We start from the raw sequence: 20,191 nt of genomic DNA, 5'->3' as shown, positions 1-20,191 counted from the left end.
CAGCATAAACCAGCACTTGGACGTCTTACTAGACAAAACATCCAAGTGGGCATTTTCAACATTGACTTTCTGGACATCTTTCTGGTTGTTTTGACTCCAGTGCTTCTAACAGATGCATTGGGAGGGGGAAGACCCGTCATTCTGAAAAGGCAGCCCTTTCAGTAGGAGGGAGTGGGCTTCCCTCCTTCTGATTTTTCTTTGGAAGGTATGGGGAGTGTTGGGTGATGGTGGGGGGTGCATGGAGAAATAGACCTACTTTTAAAAGCATCCATGCCAAGGAACAAATTTTGACCCACTAGTGATTTGGTTGTGTTGAAGAGTGGAGAACAAGAAGCAAACTTTTGAATTAGTGGAGAGCTGCTGAGTGCTGTGTTATCTTTCTGTCTGTAACCCTGTCTGAACTTTTGAAGCCTCACCTAACTAACCCTACTTCTCTGCCTGCCACATGCCAGAATCCCAGACATCCCTTTCCCCTACCCTCAGGTTCAATGTATTTGATATACCGCAAATATAAAATCAAAGTGGTTTACAATGTAATAAATATATAAAAAGGGGAGGTGAGACAAAACAAAAAACCAATACATTTATCACATACATATGTACAACATTAGGGAAAAATGCACAACATTAGGGGGAAAAAAAATAGAGGTTGATTACAATAAAAACTAAATTCCAAAGATGGGAAAAGGAAAAAAACCAACAACATAAGGTTGGGGTAAAAAAAAGTGTTGTGCAGGTATGAGCCCAGTCTATTCTATGAACAGAATGCCTTAAAAAAAATAAACACGCTTTTAATTGAACTTTAAATATCATAAATGCGCTTTCTGTATGAAGGTAGAGAGGCAAAGAGTTCCAGAGGGTAGGAGCCATGACTGAAAATTCCTATGAGCATCAAGAAATAATTGCCTGAATGGAGGAACAGTCAACAACTGTTGTGATGATCGAAGAGTTCTTTGTGGAGAATATGGAACCAAAAAGTTAAATAAAAAAATATGGAAGACCACTTAATAAAATTTGCTGTGGGAGATTCTAGAAGCTTGACAGCGCTAGAGATGGACAGGTATTCACTGAGCTCCCTACATCCAGGCTCTGATTTAAAAATTTTTTCAGTTCACAGCGAATAAATTACCTGATCCCTGTGCAGAGAGATCGGGGCCTTTTGCCATGCAAGGAAGGCGGACACCCTTTATCCCTGACCCCACACTCCTGGACAGGGCTTGTCTTCTGCTTTTTGAGCACAGGACTTGTAGGGCAGGGCTCGGCAGAACACCGGCCTTCAATAAGAGCTGAGAATGAAGAAAGGAGGCCTGAGTTTCTCCTGCCTCCAAGGCATTGATGTTCAGATTGAAACTAGCCACCAATTCTTGTGCCTCTTTTGCTATTCTCATTCACCAACAATTTTAAAATGCATCACGGACTGAGCATCACGGTCTTGAGACAGAGGAGTGACTCCTTTTCACATATAGGAATGCATGCTTATTTCTAGGGTGGACTGAATCTAGATACTTGTGGAGATTCCTTGTACACATCATCCGGCGATCTTTGATATCTGGCTGGATACTAGGCAATGGGCGTCATACCTACAGCAATTCTAATTGTCCCGCTCTAAAGCTCCTACTCTATCCTGTCTAGTTCTGATACTTTCCTATAAAGCTTTTCCTACTTCGGTAATAAATCTGCAGTGGCAGCAACTGTGGCCTCCTGTCTCTTCGGCTCTGAAGATGGGGAAGGTGATCAATCCTGCAACTCCCTTCTGACACAATGCTGAGAGTGGGAAAAATAGGCATATGTAAGAAATTCTTCAAAGGTAGGAGAACCAAAAGATTGCCTTGACATTGGATCACTAACTGGTAGATTGCTCCCCATTTGTAAATAGAATGTTAGACCTTCCCCTTCATATACTTAATTGTTCTTTAATAGATCGAGCAATGAAATCTATAAAGGGATCCCTGATCATCTGATTTGCATTTCTTACTCCTGCAATTTAACTATACTAACTGTGTTATTTGGTGAAAATATACCTGAAAGGATATTATATAATACTGAATGTAATATTATTGTAATATAAAAGAATCATCTTTAGGACTCCTTATTTTACTGAGAACAAGATGATAAAATAAACTTGTAAAAGTGCATGGTTTATATTGTTGCAAGAAAGATCTGATTGATTGTTGATTCCTGTCTGGTCTCTACATGGTTTCTGGATCTGCCCTGGTATGTAAGATGAATTAGCAGGGTTATTGTAGAAGTTGGATGTATCTGGGTGGATCTGGGGATGTGTGGAGGCCAGACAGGAACCTTGAATACAATTGAGGGACTGATAACTTTTAATGCATTGGAAAAATAAAATAAAAATAAAGGAGGAGTTCCATGGAAACTCTCCATCATTCCTTTCAAAAATTAGAAGTTGGAAGTAGAGGTCTGCATGGGAACGGGGATCCCAGGAATCCCATCTAACCCATGGGACTCCTACGGGGACCCCCTTATGATCCACGGGACTCCCACGGGGACCCCCTCTAGCCAACGTGACTCCCATAGAGATGGAAGGCTTTGGAAGCAGGGTTCATCCATATAATATAATGGACACGTCAGCCTTAGTAAAAGAAGGGGTTTATAAGTTAATTACATGAACAGAAAACAAAAAAAGGGTTCCACCAAAGAGATTCCACAAGGAAAACAGCAGCGCAAACACAAAAGAAACTGTGGGATTGATGTTCCTGTCAGAAGTAATTGCTGCTTTTTATGAGGACGGGCGGGTATGGAGGTAATTCCTTGTGGGGATGGGTGGGGACAGAGAGGATCCTGACGGGGATGGGTGGGGACGGAGAGGATCCTGGCAGGGATGAGTGGGGATGGAGAGGATCCTGGTGGGGACGGGCAGGGATGGGTGGGATTTCTGTCCCCGCGCAACTCTCTAGTTGGAAGTGATAAATGAATTACACTCCATACTCTGAAAACAAAGATTGGGAATTGACATGGTCAGATAATATTGTGCTTTCATGATGAAATTCTTTTTGGTAAATATGTAATTTTATGTTAAGGTAAAGAGGGTGAAGCTTGTTTTGAAACATTTTATATATAAGGGAATTTACTAAGTATAGATATACAAAGTACATAATCAATAATTCACTGAAGTCTAATTATTTGGTTATTTAACTTAAATATTTATTTAATGTTTGGGTATTCTTAAACATTTTATGATAATTTTATGTAATTCTTTGGTGATATGCTTAACACTAAAGGAGTATGATATTTTAATGCAGCTGTAATTTGTGTTATTGCTTATTTTAATTAAGAAATATTAATTTAAACTCTCTGTTCTTATATGAAATATATATTAACAACAGATATATAATTATTTCTATTAAAATACACATTATTCTTGATTATATAAGGGTAATTTTAGATATTGCCTGGGGGGCTTAAGATTGCTTAAGATTGTTTAAGATGGGCGTTTTAAAGCATTCGTTTTATTTAAAAGGGAGGGGAGGGAGGGGGATTTTTATTTATTGTTTGGATACGTATAGGTATAAATGCATGGATTTTGGGTAACAGGATGGACAAGTTATATTATGTAGTCCACTTAGATATAATCGATTATGAATTTTAAAATTTACTCATTAAGGGCTCCTTTTATCAAGCCGCACAAGCGGGGTTAGCGTGTCGGACATTTAATCATGCGCTAACCTCCGCGGCAAGCCAAAACACTAATGCCTCATCAATGGAGTCGTTAGCGACTAGCACGGCAGGTGGTTTAATGTGCGGTATTCCACGCATTAAACCCCTACCCTGCCTTGATAAAAGGACCCCTGTTCAATATCTACCTCGCCTCCCTCAGTAACCTCCTTCACAAACTTAAGCTCAAATTCTTCATCTATGCAGATGACATCACAATTGTCATCCCTCTAACCAGTCTATCCCAGGATCTTCTCAACTACATAACTAGCATACTCAGCCAGATAGAACTCTGGATGCTCTCCTTCAAACTAAAGCTCAACCCAGACAAAACAAAATTCTTTCTAGCCACCCCCAAAGACAAAATCAAAGACACCACAATCCAGGTGAAAGGATTGGTTTTCCCACTCGAACAAACATTAAAAATACTAGGAGTCACGCTTGACAAACATCTATCCCTAGAAAATCACACCGACCTCATTGTCAAGAAAGGCCTTTCAGCACTCTGGAAACTCCGTACCATAAAGAAATATTTCGATGACACTGCATTTCGACTATTAGTTCAATCCTCTATCCTCAGCATACTGGATTATTGCAATATCATTTACCTAAGCTCCACAAAGAAAATCACCAGAAGACTAAAACTGATTCAAAACACAGCTGTCCGCCTCATTTTCAGCCTGAACAAATGGGAACACATCACCCCCTTCTACCACCAACTGCACTGGCTACCCTTCGAATCCCGAGTCCTCTTCAAGTTCGCCTGCATCTGTTACAAGACAGTATTTGGTCTCTCACCAAAATACCTCTCCCCACATTTCAATATGTATTGCACCAACAAGAAATCCCGCAGAATCCAGTTGTTTACCTTCCCCTCCATAAAATCATGCCAGCTCAAAAGATTCATCGACAAAACCTTCGCCTTCCAGGCGGCCAAGCTGAACCCTTGGCTAGCCCAAATGATGCTAGAGGCCCCGACCTACCTAGACTTCAGAAAACTTCTCAAAACACACCTCTTCCGCGAACAAGACCCTTAGTCCTTACTCCCCGCATACACTCCAACCCCCCCCACCCCCACCTCCCTCTCCCCCCCCCTCTTCTGGTTTCCCACTCCCTCCATTTTATCCTCTAACCCAACTACGATAAACCTGTGCCTCCTTCCGCGCTACCTGCAATTCCGAAAAATTTTTTTGTAAATCCGGGTTCAGACCGGATCCTAATGTAACGAATGTAAACCGCCTAGAACTCTTTGGGTATGGCGGGATATAAGAACCTAATAATAATAATAATAATAAATGTCAGTGGGCTAAACCATCCGATCAAAAGGAAGAAAACACTTAATTTCCTGAAACAACAAGACGCTGACATATTTTTTTTTACAGGAGACACACTTATCTGATATAGAATCAAAGAAACTGGAGGAAGGATGGGTGAAACTTTGGTTGTTTTATTTGCTCCTGCTATAGGAAAGAAGATGGGGGTGGCTATTTTGGTTGATAAAAGATGTACGGCTGCATTTAATTTAATTGCTATAGATCTTTCAGGAAGATGGGTACATGTAGAAATGAGCTTGGGGAATAATTATTTGGTGCTGTTGAATATCTATGCCCCTAACTCTAATCAAGCTGAATTTTTTACATCAATACAGAGGCTTATACTATCACTGGCTGCCACTAAAATAATAGTAGGAGGGGACTTTAATGCTGTTATGGATCCATTGACAGATAAAAGCCCTAGTAGGTTAATTAAGTCAATGGGTTTAGAGAATTTGGTACAATCTTGTGGTTTAAAAGATATTTGGAGGATCCTTCATTTTAATGCTCGGGAATTTTCGTCTTGCTCTCAGGTTCATAAATCGTTTTCAAGGATAGATTATATTTTTGTTTCAGATCAATTAATACATAATGTAACAAAAGCTACCATAGATCCAATCAGTTTATCAGATCATGGTGGTGTTTGGATTGAATTGAAGCTTGATGAAGTTGAATCAAGCAGAACTGTGTGGAGATTTAATAATACATTGCTTGCGGACTCAAAATTTCTTGAAGAACATAGATTAAGTATGAAGGAATATTTTCAAATTAATGCCTCAGAGGAAATCTCATCAGAAACAATTTGGGATGCATTTAAAGCTACCATAAGGGGTAAGATCATTTCATATCCGGCACATATCAGGAACCACCTTAATTTGAATTTTCTAATTTGGAACAAGATATTAAGAAATTGGAATCAAAGTTAATAGTCAAATGGAAACAAAATACTTTACAGGCTTTATTAAAAGCTAAATACAAATATAATGAGATTTCCTCACGACTGGCTAGGAAAGATTTGTTTCCCAACAAGCTCTGTATTATGGAAACTGAAATAAAGAAGGAAGATTACAGGCTAATTATCTCAAAGCAAAAAAAAAAGAAGAGTAAAAATTGTTGCGATAAAAGATGAAAAAGGTGAGACTCATTTAAAAATTAACACAACAAAGAATCCAACAAAACAGGATCTGCAGTATAACAAGAAGCGAAGCAAAAAGCAAAAAGGAACTGCAGACGATGTACAAGATGCAGGCAATATTTATTAAAAAAAGAATTGCAGTGATATTACAACCTTATTACCAACCTAGGGACCCAACACGGTCCGTGTTTCAGACAAAACTCCTTCCTCAGGGGTCCATGACACATTTTTGCTTCAAGATTTTGGTTCAAGAAGGCAGTTTAGTAAAAGGGGGCCATAGTACAGAATATAGACAGCAGATATAAATTCAGACACATTAAGATCACTAAATTTAAAATAAAATCATTTTTCCTATCTTTGCTGTCTGGTGATTTCATGAGTCTCTGGTTGCACTTCCTTCTTCTAACTGTAAATCCAATATTTCTTTCTTTCTGCCTCCTGCATGCTTCCTCTCCTCCAGACCTCATTCCATTCCCCAACCAACATCTCTTTCTGTCCCTCCATGAGTCCAACTTTTTCTTCTTCTCTCCCTGCCCCCTTTCTTTCTGTCTTTCTCTCTCCCTGACCCCTTTATTTCTTTCTGTCTGTCTTTCTTTCTCTCTCTCTGCCCCCCTCAGCCACCGCCACCGATTTCTCCCTGGTTCCCCGATGCCAGGCCAGGTGCGTACAAGTGCTGGGCCCATAAGCCTCCCCCCCCCTTCGACGTCAATTCTGACGTCAGAGAGGAAGTTCAGGGCAAGCCAGGAACTTCCTCTCCAACGTCAGAATTGATGTCAGGGGGGGGGGGGGGACTGTGGGCCCACGCTTGTACGCGCCTGGCCTGACGTTGGGAAAGCAGGGAGAACAGAACTCAAAGGCAATGCGAGTCTATCGCGGAGCCCTGTATGGGCTCCATGATCGACTTGTATTGCCTTTGCGATCGCAATCAACCTTTTGGTCACCCCTGCACTAAAGCCTCCGATTGTCTAACAATCATCGCTAAACTGGTTTGATTGGTTTAGTGACCGATCGTATTTGCCAACCCAATGCTCTAAATGGCTCACTGCTTGGGTTTTCGTGTGATCCTACATTTTCTGATACTGGCATTCAAATGAAGTCATTAATCTTAAAACCAGGCATCCGACTGATGCCCTAACTTTGCATACAAGAATTTGGTTGGTAGGACTGACCCGGAAAAGCCAACAGGTATGCTTGTTGGGTTTTTTCATGTTTTTCTATGGGCACAGATATTGTGTGTGTATGTGTGTAACACACACACACAATATCTGGTCCATTAAAAAAAAAAATGCCTGTCACCCCCCTCCTTCAATGACAGTCCTCCCCGACGACCCTCCCAGAACCAAAATGGAGGCAGGAAGGATGCCCACTCCCTCCTGCTATCGCGAAACACTCCGCATCAGCCATAATCAGCAGGAGGGATGCCCACTTCCTTCTGCTGCCATGAAGCCCCCCCCCCAACACTCATCCCCTCGATAGGCCCCCTGAACCAAATGCTCCCCTTCCTTTGCTCCACTTCTGCTGTCATCTAATTTCCAGGTATAGGGAAGATTCAGGGTGTGTGGGGAGGTTCATGGGGAGCTGGGGGGCATCCAGTGGTAGGAGGGAATGGGCATCCCTCCTGCTGATTTTTTTTTTAGGAAGGGGAGCAAGGAGTGGAGGGGTTGGTTTAGGGGGGGGCCTTGCGGGAGGGGGTGAGTGGGGATCAGATTTTATGCTGCTTATCCTAGGAATAAGCAGTGGATTTCCCAAGGCTAGCTCAATAATGACCTCTGGACTTCTCTTTTAAGAAATTATCCAAACCTTTATTTAAACCCTGCTAAGTTAACTGCCTTCACCACATTTTCCGGCAATGAATTCCAGAGTTTAATTACAAGTTGTCTGAAGAAATATTTTCTCTGGTTTGTTTTAAAAATCTACTACTAAGTAGCTTCATTTCATGCCCCCTAGTCCTAGTATTTCTAGAAAGAGTAAACAAGCAATTTACTTCTACCCTTTCCAGTTCACTCAGTATTTTATAGACCTCTATCATATCAACCCTGAACCATCTATTCTCCAAGCTGAAGAGTTCCAGCCGCTTCAGCCTTTCCTCATAGGGGAGTCATCCCATCCCTTTTATCATTATCATTGCCCTTCTCTGTACCTTTTCTAATTCTGCTATATCTTTTTTGAGATACTACAACCAGAACTGCACACAGTATTCGAGGTGTGGCTGAACCATGGAGCGATACAAGGGAATTGTAACATTTTCATCTTTGTTTTCCATTCCTTTCCTGATAATTCCTATTTGCTTTCTTAGCCGCCGCCACACATTCAGCTGAGGGTTTCAAGATATTCTCAATGATCCTTTTCCTGGACAGTGACTCCAAACATGGAACACTTTCACAGAGTAGCTCCGTGTATCAGTGGTCAACTCAACCTTATTCTACACACAGCATTTGCGATTTGGACACTAATTCCACAATGCCAGCGTATTATCTGATGACCGGACCCTTGAGAAAGGCTTTGTTAGCCGAAACACAGTCCGTGTCGGGTCCGTTAGCTTTTAAATAGGTTGATGTGGGTATTTTTTAACATTGATTAAAGAAATAAAGGAAGGTCAAGAACATTGTGTTTCGTCCACAGTTTGTTTTGTTGTTGGATTGCTCCTCTTCCTGTGGAAGATAGTTTGTGTTCCTCTTTTCCACATGTATCATTTTGCACTTGCTCACATTAATCATTTGACATTTTGATGCCCAGTCTCACAATCTCATAAGGTCATCTTGCAATTTTCCACAATCCTCCTGCAATTTAAAACCTTGTGTCATTGGGAAATGTAATTATCTCATTAGTTATTCCTGTCTCTAGCTCATTGATAAATATATTAAAAAGCAGCAGCCCAAGTACAGACCCCTGGGGAACCCCACTGTTTACCCTTCTCCATTGAGAATATTAAACATTTAACCCTACTCTGTTTTCTTTCTTTCAAGCAGTTCTTAATCCATAATAGGACATTATCATCTATCCCATGACTTTCATGAGGTATTTTGTCAAATGCCTTTTGAAAATCCAAATCCACAATATTGACCAGCTTACCTTTATCTACATGTTCATTCATCCCTTCAAAGAAATGTAGTAGGTTGGTGAAGCAAGATTTATCTTGAATAAATCAATATTGGCTTTGTCTCATTAATCCATGCTTATGTACATATGCTCTGTAATTTTGTTCTTTATAATAGTCTCTATCATTTTGCCTGGCACTGACATCAGACTCACCACTCTATAATTTCCTGGATCACCTCTGGAACCGTCAGGCTTTCGGTACCATGTTGCATTTTAAAGATGAATTACAAATCACTAACAGTAGCTATGCAGTTCATTTTTAAATTCTATCAGTAGTCTGGGATATATACCATCTGGTCCAGGTGATTTGCTACTGTTCAGTTTCTCAAATTTGCCTCATTACATCTTTCAGTGTTATAGAGATTTGTTTCAGTTTCTCTGTCTTAGCAGCATTGAATACCACTTCCAGCACTGGTATCACCTCCCCATCCCCCCATCTTCCTCTAGGCTGAAGCAAATAATTCATTTAATCTCTATACTATTGCCTTGTCTTCCCTGTGTGCCCCTTTTACCCCCTCAATCATCTAGTTGTCCAACTGGTTCTTTTTCTGGATTTTTGCTTTTAATATACCTAAAATAAGTTTTTACTAAGTATTTTTGCTTCCAGCACAATCTTTTTTTTCAATGTCTCTCTTTGCCTTCCTTATCAGTGCCTTGCATGTGGCTTGCCATTCCTTATGTTGTTTACCATTTTCAGTCAGATCCTTCTTCCACTTTCTGATGGATTCTCTTTAGCTCTAATAGCTTCCTTCACCTTACTCATTAAACATGCCGACTACCATTTGGTCTTCCTTACTCCTTTTCTACATGGAATATATCTGATCTGGGGGTCCAGGATGGTATTTTTTAAATAACATCCACACCTGGTGTAAATTTTTGACCTTTGCAACTGCTCCTCTAAGTATCTTTTTTACTATTCTCCTCATATTATCAGAGTCTCCTTTTCTAAAAGTTAAATGCTATTTTATTAAATTTCCTATGTGAATTTACTGCAGAGATTATATCAACCATGATTTGCATTGATCTACCAGTAACTTGCAAATAAACTCTACAGGTACCATGTAGTTTGTCTCACTGCAGCTTTCTGCATCCAAACTTAAGACTGTAAACTGTCCGGAGGCAAGAAAATACCTAATGTATTTGAATGTAACTCCCTTGAACTACTGAGAAATGCAATAGCTAAATCCTCTATAATCCTTTAATTCCCTCATCTTACTGAAGATGTTATGGCAGGTGATATAAGATTAAGATCTGTAACCATTTTAGCAAATGCCTTTCTTAACAGGACAAAAGAGACAAAATTGTTGCTCACCAAATCCAATAGCCTTTATTTTCTCCAGTTATCTTAACTGTAAAAGACTCCATAGTTAATGAAAAGAGCAGAGACAGGAGTAGACACCCCTTCCTGGTTCCTGTTTTCAGGGAAAACCTGGGTAATGATATCTTTGTATAAACTACAAATCCATGTAAAACAAACTAGGTACACGGGACCTGGGTTGGCCACTGTTGGAAACAATATGCTGAGCTTGATGGACCTTTGGTTTGTTCCAGTATGGCAATTCTTATGGTCTAATGTCCTGTCTGGTGGGTATCAAAATGTTTTACGAGTTATTTTGATTTCAAAGGTCTTATGCTCCTGGATTGTCTTAAAATTTCATTTTAGTATTCTCATAATAAAATCATTGATGCAGTGTTTGGCATTGCAAAGTTTAATATGATATCAGTGTAGATTGATCCTAGTCTATATAAACTATACCATAGGTGGGAACATTTTTCATAAGGTGGATGTCCTCAGGCAGATAGACAGGCTAAAGAGCGACAAATCGCCAGGTCCGGATGGCATTCACCCAAGGGTACTCAAGGAACTAAGGAACGAAATAGCTGAGCCACTTCGACAAATATGCAACCTATCCCTAAAAACTGGAGAGATTCTAGAAGACTGGAAAATAGCAAATGTCACGCCCATCTTCAAGAAAGGCTCAAGGGGAGACCCAGGAAACTACAGGCTGGTGAGCTTGACCTCGGTCCCGGGAAAGATGATGGAAGCACTGATTAAAGACAGCATCTGGGAACACATCGACAACTATGGGCAGCTAAAGTCAAGCCAGCATGGCTTCTGCAAGGGCAGGTCATGCCTCACGAACTTATTATACTTCTTTGAGGGGGTAACCAGCCAGGTGGATAAAGGGAAATCCATAGATATCATATACCTTGACTTCCAAAATGCCTTCGACAAGGTGCCACACGAAAGACTACTAAGGAAGCTAAGGAACCATGGGGTACAAGGGGAGGTCCACTGATGGATCAAAAACTGGCTGGCGGACAGGAAACAGAGGGTTGGAGTAAAGGGACATTACTCAGACTGGCAATGGGTCACGAGCGGAGTTCCACAGGGGTCGGTGCTGGGACCGCTCCTATTCAATATATTCATTAACGACCTGGAGGCAGGAACAAAATGTGAGGTTATTAAATTTGCGGATGACACCAAACTATATCGCAAGGTCAATAACATGGAGGACTACGAAGATCTCCAAAAAGATCTGACAACACTGGAAAAATGGGCCAAAAAGTGGCAAATGAGTTTCAACATAGGGAAATGCAAGGTCATGCATATAGAGAAAAAAAACCCGATGTTCACTTACAAAATGGGGGGATCAGCGCTAGGGGTGAGCGACCTTGAAAGAGACCTGGGAGTGATGGTAGACACAACATTGAAGGCATCGGCGCAGTGTGCCACGGCCTCAAGGAAAGCAAACAGAATGTTGGGTATCATTAAGAAGGGTATCACAACCAGGACAAAGGAAGTCATCCTGCCACTGTATCGTGCTATGGTGCACCCGCACCTGGAGTACTGTGTTCAGTTCTGGTCGCCGTACCTCAAGAAGGACATGGAGGTACTTGAGAGGGTCCAGAGAAGAGCAACTAAGCTAATAAAGGGCATGGAGGACCTCTCATATATTGACAGACTGAAAAAGCTAGGGCTTTTCTCCCTGGAAAAGCGGAGACTTAGAGGAGACATGATAGAAACCTTAAAGATCATGAAGAGCATAGAAAAAATAGACAGGGACAGATTTTTCAAATTAAAGGGATCAATAAGTACAAGGGGGCACTCAGAGAAATTGAAAGGGGAGAGGTTTAGAACAAACGCCAGGAAGTTCTTTTTCACACAGAGGGTGGTGGATACATGGAACGTGCTACCAGAGGATGTGATAAACAGGAGCACGCTACAGGGGTTCAAAGAAGCTTTGGATAGGTACTTGGAAGACAAAGGGATTGAGGGGTACAGATAAGAGTAGAGGTAGATTATAGGGATGGGATTAGAGGTAAGTTACAAAATTAATCAGGGACCACTGTTCAGGCACTAGGCCTGTTGGGCCGCCACGGGAGTGGACCGCTGAGCAAGATGGACCTCTGGTCTGACTCAGCGGGGGCAACTTCTTATGTTCTTATCTCTACAATTGGCACCTCCTGCCAATAGCATAAGTTCTTACACACAGTAACACAGTAAATGATGCCAGATAAAGACCCATACTCAACTACTCAACTACTCAACAAGGAGACCAGATCCATGCCAACCATTCTGCATGGGTTCCAGACACCCATGCTTAAACACTGGTTGTCAAGCCTATTGAATATTGAGCTGAATATGAGCAGTGAAAGGAGTAATGGATCAAAATGATGGTGACTGAACATTGTTTTAGTAAGCAAGATCACTTATATACATTGAGTGTGAGTGAGCCAAATGGAGCTTATTTACCGACAAAATGATTTTAGATTGTTATAACAGACTAACATTTATGCTGCATTTGATAAATACTAATTTCATCATTTGTAAAAAAAAAAAAAAAAAAAAAACACAAAAAAACAAAAACAAGTTTATTCATTACTTTTCCTTGGTAATATACAGAAATAAAACAAAAAAAAGGGAAATAAGATAATACCTTTTTATTGGACTAACTCAATGCAGTTTATGATGAGCTTTTGAATTTGAATTTGAATTTGTTCTTAAAATGCTTTCTCAGTTCCTGATTTGAAATTGTAACTGATTGAAAAAATTATTAGACTAAGAAGTTCTATTTTTTAAATATATTTCTCTGATCTGCACAAGCTTTTTGAGCTAATCAAACAAGCTTAAACAGTTGACTTTTCAGATTGAAGGCAAACTCGTCTGTTGAGTCCTGCCTGGGCAAGTGTTAAGATAGACTCAATAAATAGGTCAACTTAGACAGAATCATTAATCTGTATGTTTGCTTAATAAACTCTGCAGTTATTTTGCCACACTCTCATACAGAATAGAAGATTATATAAATACTGTAAGAATGGATTCACTTGAGAGCTTTTAACTTCTTCATTCTATTCCATTCTAAGATACGGTAAATCCAGAAAATGCAGGTCATCCAGTGTTACAGAGATTTGTATGAGTGTCTCTGATTCATCAGAATTGAATACAGTTTCTAGCACCGGTAATTCCCCCACATCTTCCTTGAAGACTGAGGCAAATAATTCATTTAATCTCTCTGCTATGACCTTATCTTCCCTGAGATCCCCTTTTATCCCTCAGTCGTCTTGTAGTCCAACCGATTCTCTTCCTGGCTTCTTGCTTTTAATATACCTAAAAACATTTTTACTGTATGTTTTTGCTTCCAGCACAATCTTTTTTTCAAGATCTCTTTTTGCCATCCATATTAGCACCTTGCATTTGTTTTGCCATTCCTTGTGATGATTACAGTTATTTTCAGTTCCTCCACTTTCTGAATGATTCTCTTTTGGTTCTAATATCTTCCTTCACCTCACTCGTTAACCACACCGGTTGCTGTTTGGTCTTCCTTCCTCCTTTTTAATACATGGAATACTGTATATCTAGTCTGGGCTTCCAGAATGATATTTTTAATAACATCCACGCCTGATATAAATTTTTGACCTTTGCAGCTGCTCCTCTAAGTTTCTTTTTTACTATTCTTCTCATGTCATCATCGTCTCTTTTTTTAAAGTTAAATGTTGTTGTATTGGATTTCCTGTGTGAACTTATTCCAGAGATTATATCAAATCTGATCATGTTATGGTCCCAGCACCATGACCTCTCACATCAATTATAGATTATTTTATATATTGGACTTATTGGCAACTGCTGAGTCTGCAGGGTTATATATCTTTTGTGCTGATATTGGTAAATTTTTACCCATTTTCATTGAGACTCCAGCGTGGCAGAGTACATTGTGTTTTTCTAATGATCATGTATCTCAATTGGCCACTAGATCTTCATTATTGCAAGATGATTCTTTAGAAGGTGCATCCAGTTTCAGTGTCCAGTGTCCAGAAAGATCAGTGGATGAATTTACAAAGAACATCGATCAGGATGGAACTTCATAATATGGCACTTATTGAATATATTAAAAAACTTATGATACCTAGAGGATTGCGGATCCAAAAACAACCAGGTATCTTCAAGGACAATAAAATATTTCTGGAACAATAGGCGGCCATTCTTAATAAATGTTCATTGGATTTAATGGTTTTAATGGTAGATACCATAAATGAAACAAGTATAGAAGTTACTAGAGAAGCAGATGAACATTTTCAGTCCATCACTTCTGGTCTAGATGCTACCAAATTTCAGGAACAGTTAACTGATTTACAAGCTTCTCTAGAAGATTTTTGGAAGAAGCACAAACAAGGCAAATTTAAGAAGTTATAAAGGGATACACAAGATTATACCTTGGGCACTGTGTACCCTTGCTTGAATTCACAAAGTGATCAACAGACTACAGGAGGGATTACAACAAAACCACCTCAGTCCAATACTTATCAAGGTTTTTCGGATGATAATCAGAGTTCAGCCAGTGGTAATGATTCAAGATCTCAATCTAGAGACAGAAATTTTTTAGGCCAACAAAACAGGCAAGGTCAATGGACTCGCCGATGCAGAGGACGAGGCAGAATACAGTACAACCAACAGAACCGTCCACAAACATGGTCGAGCAGTCCTAAGATGTTTTAGTTACTAACATCTCAGGGGTTTCCCTTTCTGAGGACCAAATTAATGTTTTAAATAAGGGTTTATCTTTTGTTCCTACGGTCAAACATGACCCCTTCAAAACTAGATGTGATTTAGCACGTATTATATGGAATTTACAAGTAAAATTACATTTTTCCAGGATCACCACTGAACCAGATGGATCTATATTTCGACCTAAATCATCTTGGACTCCTCCGGGTTCTATTGATCCTCACATAGCCACCTTTCGGGCTTAGTGAATATTGAATCTAAACACTGAAAAAAAAATTTCAATAACATGACATCTGTGGAATCTCGAGCTTTACAAACTCTTCAACACGATCACAGATTAATTGTTAAACCGGCGGACAAAGGTGACTCGATAAGTTATCCAAAACAGACAACAATATCGATCTGAAGTGTTGCGTCAATTAAATGACCCTCAAAATTACATTCCATTGGATGATGATCCCATGAAAACATTACAGTCCAGGATAAGTAAGATAGCTCAGGAAGCTCTGGAATCTGGTATGATCACTAAGGCTGAAAGCCGTTTTCTCCAAATTTCACATCCTAGAGCTCAAGTTTTTTACACAGTTCCCAAAATTCATAAAACCCTCAGGTCTCCTCCCGGTAGACCCATCATTTCTTTTAAAAAATACAGTTTTGGAGCCTTTGTCTCAATTTTTGGATCATTTTCTCCAACCTTATGTGAGCGAAGCTAGGTTTTACATTAAGGACACTATGGATTTTCTGTGTAAATTACAGTCTTTACAATTGCCCACTTCTGAAGTTTATTTAGTTACCTTGGACGTAGTAGCCCTATATACCAGTATTCCCCAATAGCAGGCCTTGAGTATTGTTCAAAGAACTTTGGATAAACGGGACTCTCCATGTAGAGTGACCACTCCTTTTTTGATGAGTTTAGCCCATCTGGTTCTTACTAGGAATTACTTTAGATTTGATCATTCATTTTATCAACCATCTCAAGGAGTTGCAATGGGCACTACAGCTGCCCCAAGTATAGCTAACCTTTTCATGTGTCAATTCGAAGAAGATTTTCTGTATCCCAATCCCCAATTTTGTCATGTGTTGAGCTGGATGTGTTTTATAGATGATATTTTTTTCATTTGGACTGATACTAGTGATCAACTTACAATTTTTGTTAACTGGCTTAATCCTCTCACTCAATATTTACAGTTTACCATGACCAGTCATAAACATTCTATTACATTTTTGGATACCAATGTAGTTTTGGAACATGGAAAACTATCTACCAGAGTACACCATAAATCCACTGAGAGAAATAACCTGTTGTCCTTTTCGAGTTGCCACCCGAGATGTCTGAAGGCCGCCATTCCGATTGGACAATTTTTACGTATTAGGCGGATTTGTACCTCAGATGAGGAATTTAAACAAGAAGCTAAACTGTTTCAAAAAAGATTCTTAGCAAGAGGTTATCCTAGAAATGTCATTAATAAAGCTTATCTCAGAGCATGGCATGCAAATCGGGATTTAATGCTGACTGGTGCTAGCAGAGAGGTTTCTACAAATCAAATTTGTGTATTATCTCATTCCACCCAGTCCTCAGAAATTGCTGCTAGCATCAGATCCCATTGGCATGTTTTACAGCTTCATCCAGTATTTCAGGAAAATCTTTGTATTGCTTTTACTCGAGGCAATAATTTTTCTGAATACTTGGTTTCCTCTGATTTTCAAGTTAAACCTCAACAAGCTAGTAATACAGGATATCATTCTCCTTGGGGTTCATCCTACCACCAATAGAACCTACCAACTCAGATCTATTATTACTTGTGGATCTAAGTATGTAGTTTATGTAGTTTCTTGTCCTTGCAATTTAATATACGTGGGATGCACTACCCGCAGTATTAGAAACAGGCTAATTGAACACCGCAGTTGTTTGAAGACATGTAAAATTACTGCTCCCATGCTTATTCATAACATTACTTATCAACATGAATTCTCTCAATTAAAGTGGTGCATTCATAAGAACATAAGAAATGCCTTCACCGGATCAGACCGAGGTCCATCTAGTCCAGTGCTCCGCACACGCGGCGGCCCATTTAGGTACTCCTTTTTGGAGACCCGACATTACCATATCCCTCAATATGATATGCAAGAAGGTGTGCATCCAACCTGCGCTTGAATCCCAGTACAGTAGTCTCCGCCACAACCTCCTCCGGGAGTGCATTCCAAGCACCCACCACTCGCTGTGTGAAACAAAACTTCCTGACATTTGTCCTGAACTTGCTGCTACTCAGTTTCAGGCTATGACCTCTTGTCCGTGTCACATCAGAAAATGTTAGCAATGCTGCTTCTTGGTCTATTATATCAAATTCTTTTAATATTTTAAAAGTCTCTATCAAATCCCCTCTCAGTCTTCTCTTCTCGAGGGTAAACAATCCCAGTTTCCTGAGTTGTTCTTTATAGCTCAAATGCTCCATTCCTTTGACAAGTTTCGTGGCTCGCCTCTGCACTTTCTCCAACAGAGTTATATCCCTCTTGAGGTATGGAGACCAGTGTTGGACACAATATTCTAAGTGCGGTCTGACCATTGTTTTATAAAGTGGCATTATGACATCTTCTGATCTACTTGTGATCCCCTTCTTAATTACGCCTAACATCCTGTTTGCTTTCTTCACCGCCGCCGCACATTGTACCGATGGCTTTAGGGTACTGTCAATCAGTACCCCCAAATCCCTTTCTTGTTCGCATTTTGCTAATGTCACCCCCAACATCTTATACTCGTGTTCTTTGTTTTTCCGTCCTAGATGCATCACCTTACATTTGTTTATGTTAAAGTTCATCTGCCATTTTGTTGCCCACGTTTCCAGCTGGTTCAGATCTTTCTGGAGGTCCTCGCAGTCCCTTTGAGAGCCAACCGCCCGACATAGTTTTGTATCATCTGCAAACTTTATTATATTGCATGTTGTTCCCTCTTCTAGATCATTTATAAAAATATTGAACAAGATAGGCCCAAGAACCGAGCCCTGGGGCACGCCGCTAGTCACTTTCTCCCAATCCGAGAATTTCCCATTTATGCTAACCCTCTGCCTTCTGTTTTCTAGCCATTTGCCGATCCATCTGTGCACTTCTCCTCCTATTCCATGGCTCAGTAGTTTCTTCATAAGCCTTGCATGTGGGACCTTATCAAACGCTTTCTGGAAGTCCAAGTAAATTATATCCACTGGCTCTCCATTGTCCATTTGTTTGTTCACTTTCTCAAAGAATTGTAGTAAATTTGTCAAACATGACTTCCCTTTTCTGAAGCTGTGTTGACTAGCCCTTATTAGATTGTGATCCTCCAAGTGTTGTACAATGTTATCTTTTATCAGTGTTTCGATTATCTTCCCTGGAACTGATGTGAGGCTCACAAGTCGGTAGTTTCCTGGATCTCCTCTTGATCCTTTTTTGAAAATTGGGATGACATTTGCTATCCTCCAGTCTTCTGGTATTTGCCCAGTGCTAATAGACATGTTAGCTACAGATTGTAATAATTCGCCAATTTCCACCTTAAGTTCCTTTAATACTCTTGGGTGAATTCCATCCGGTCCAGGGGATTTGTCGCTTTTTAGTTTGTCAATCTGAAAGTATATCATGTCCAACGTCACATTTACTGTTGTGAGGCTTTCCTCTATGCCCCCGGTGAATATCTTCCCTGTGGTTGGCACTGTTGTAATGTCCTCGTTTGTGAAGACTGAGGCAAAGAATGAGTTTAACCTATCGGCAACCTGTTTGTCCTCTTTGATTGACCCTTTCCTTCCCTGTTCGTCGAGAGGGCCCACTGCCTCTCTTGCTGGTTTCTTTCCTTTTATATATCTAAAAAAAGGCTTGAAGTTTTTGGCTTCTTGCGCTATCTTTTCCTCATAGACTTTTTTGGCATCTCTTACCACTTTATGACACTTTTTTTGGTCGATTTTGTGACAGTTCCAGGCTTCCGTCATTTTTTCTCATTTCCATTTTTTAAACGAGTTCCTCTTCTCCCTCACTGCATCTTTCACCTCATTGGATAACCAAGCTGGTTCTCCTTTGTTCTTTTTTCGCCTTCCTTTGGATATCTTCAGTATGTGAAGATTCTGTGCTTCTGTGATGGTGTTTTTCAGTAGAGACCATGCTTGATCAACTGTTTGGATGTCCGCTTTGCCCTTCTTGAGCCGTTTTCTAACCAAAGTTCTCATGCTGTCGTAATTTCCTCTTTTGAAGTTAAAGGTTGTGGTTCCAGTCTTAATTGGTTTCCCCCTTCCGATGCCAATGGTAAAATTGATCATATTGTGATCACTTGTCCCTAGCGGGGCTGTAACTTCTACATCTGCTGCCCTACCAGTAATGCCATTTATGACCAAGTCCAGGATTGCATCTCCTCTTGTCGGTTCTCCTACCATTTGTTCAAGGAAGCAATCTCCTAATATTTCAAGGAATTGTAACTCCCTTCCGCAGTTTGACGTTGCCAATTTCCAGTTGATCCCTGGAAAATTGAAGTCTCCCATGATTGTCATATTTCCCGATTTACATCTACGATTAATTTCCTCCATCATTTCATGGTCTGTTTCCTCAGTCTGTCCCGGGGGCCGATAATAAAGTCCAATTTGTATGTCTGCTTCCTTTTGTCCAGGAATCTTTATCCAGAGTGACTCTAGTTTACCATTTGCTTCTGTCTCTCCTTCTCTAACAGACTCAATTTCTTCTTGGACATACAGGGCAATACCTCCCCCTTTTTGCCCAATCCTATCTCTTCTGTAGAGTTTATATCCTTTCAACGCCGTGTCCCATTCATTCTCTTCATTCCACCATGTTTCTGTTATTCCTATGATACCCAGTTGTTATCTATTTGCTAATTCTTCCAGCTCGCCCATTTTGTTTCCCAAGCTTCTGGCATTCGTGTACATACATTTAATTTCTGTTCATGCCAATTTACTGGATTTAGTGGTTCTCCCATCCTTCTTTGTATCCATT

General features: G+C 40.2%; 1 protein-coding gene across 2 annotated transcripts in view; it reads right to left on the bottom strand.

The window, feature by feature from the left end:
• Positions 1 to 20,191, bottom strand: part of HPGD (15-hydroxyprostaglandin dehydrogenase) — a 287,193-nt gene that overhangs the window by 54,810 nt on the left and 212,192 nt on the right. Inside the window, exon 11 of one of the 2 annotated variants that reach the window (XM_033942726.1) lies at positions 8,855 to 8,903. The exons of the other annotated variant lie outside the window; for it this stretch is intronic. Coding sequence (XP_033798617.1) covers positions 8,870 to 8,903 — 34 coding nt within the window. The 3' untranslated portion in view covers positions 8,855 to 8,869. Of the gene's footprint in view, positions 1 to 8,854; positions 8,904 to 20,191 lie in introns of those variants that run through there. 2 annotated transcript variants of the gene reach the window in all.

The sequence above is a fragment of the Geotrypetes seraphini genome, chromosome 1 (genome assembly GCF_902459505.1).
Source record: "Geotrypetes seraphini chromosome 1, aGeoSer1.1, whole genome shotgun sequence".
NCBI lineage: Eukaryota > Metazoa > Chordata > Amphibia > Gymnophiona > Dermophiidae > Geotrypetes > Geotrypetes seraphini.
This window is presented reverse-complemented; position numbering and strand designations above follow the sequence as displayed.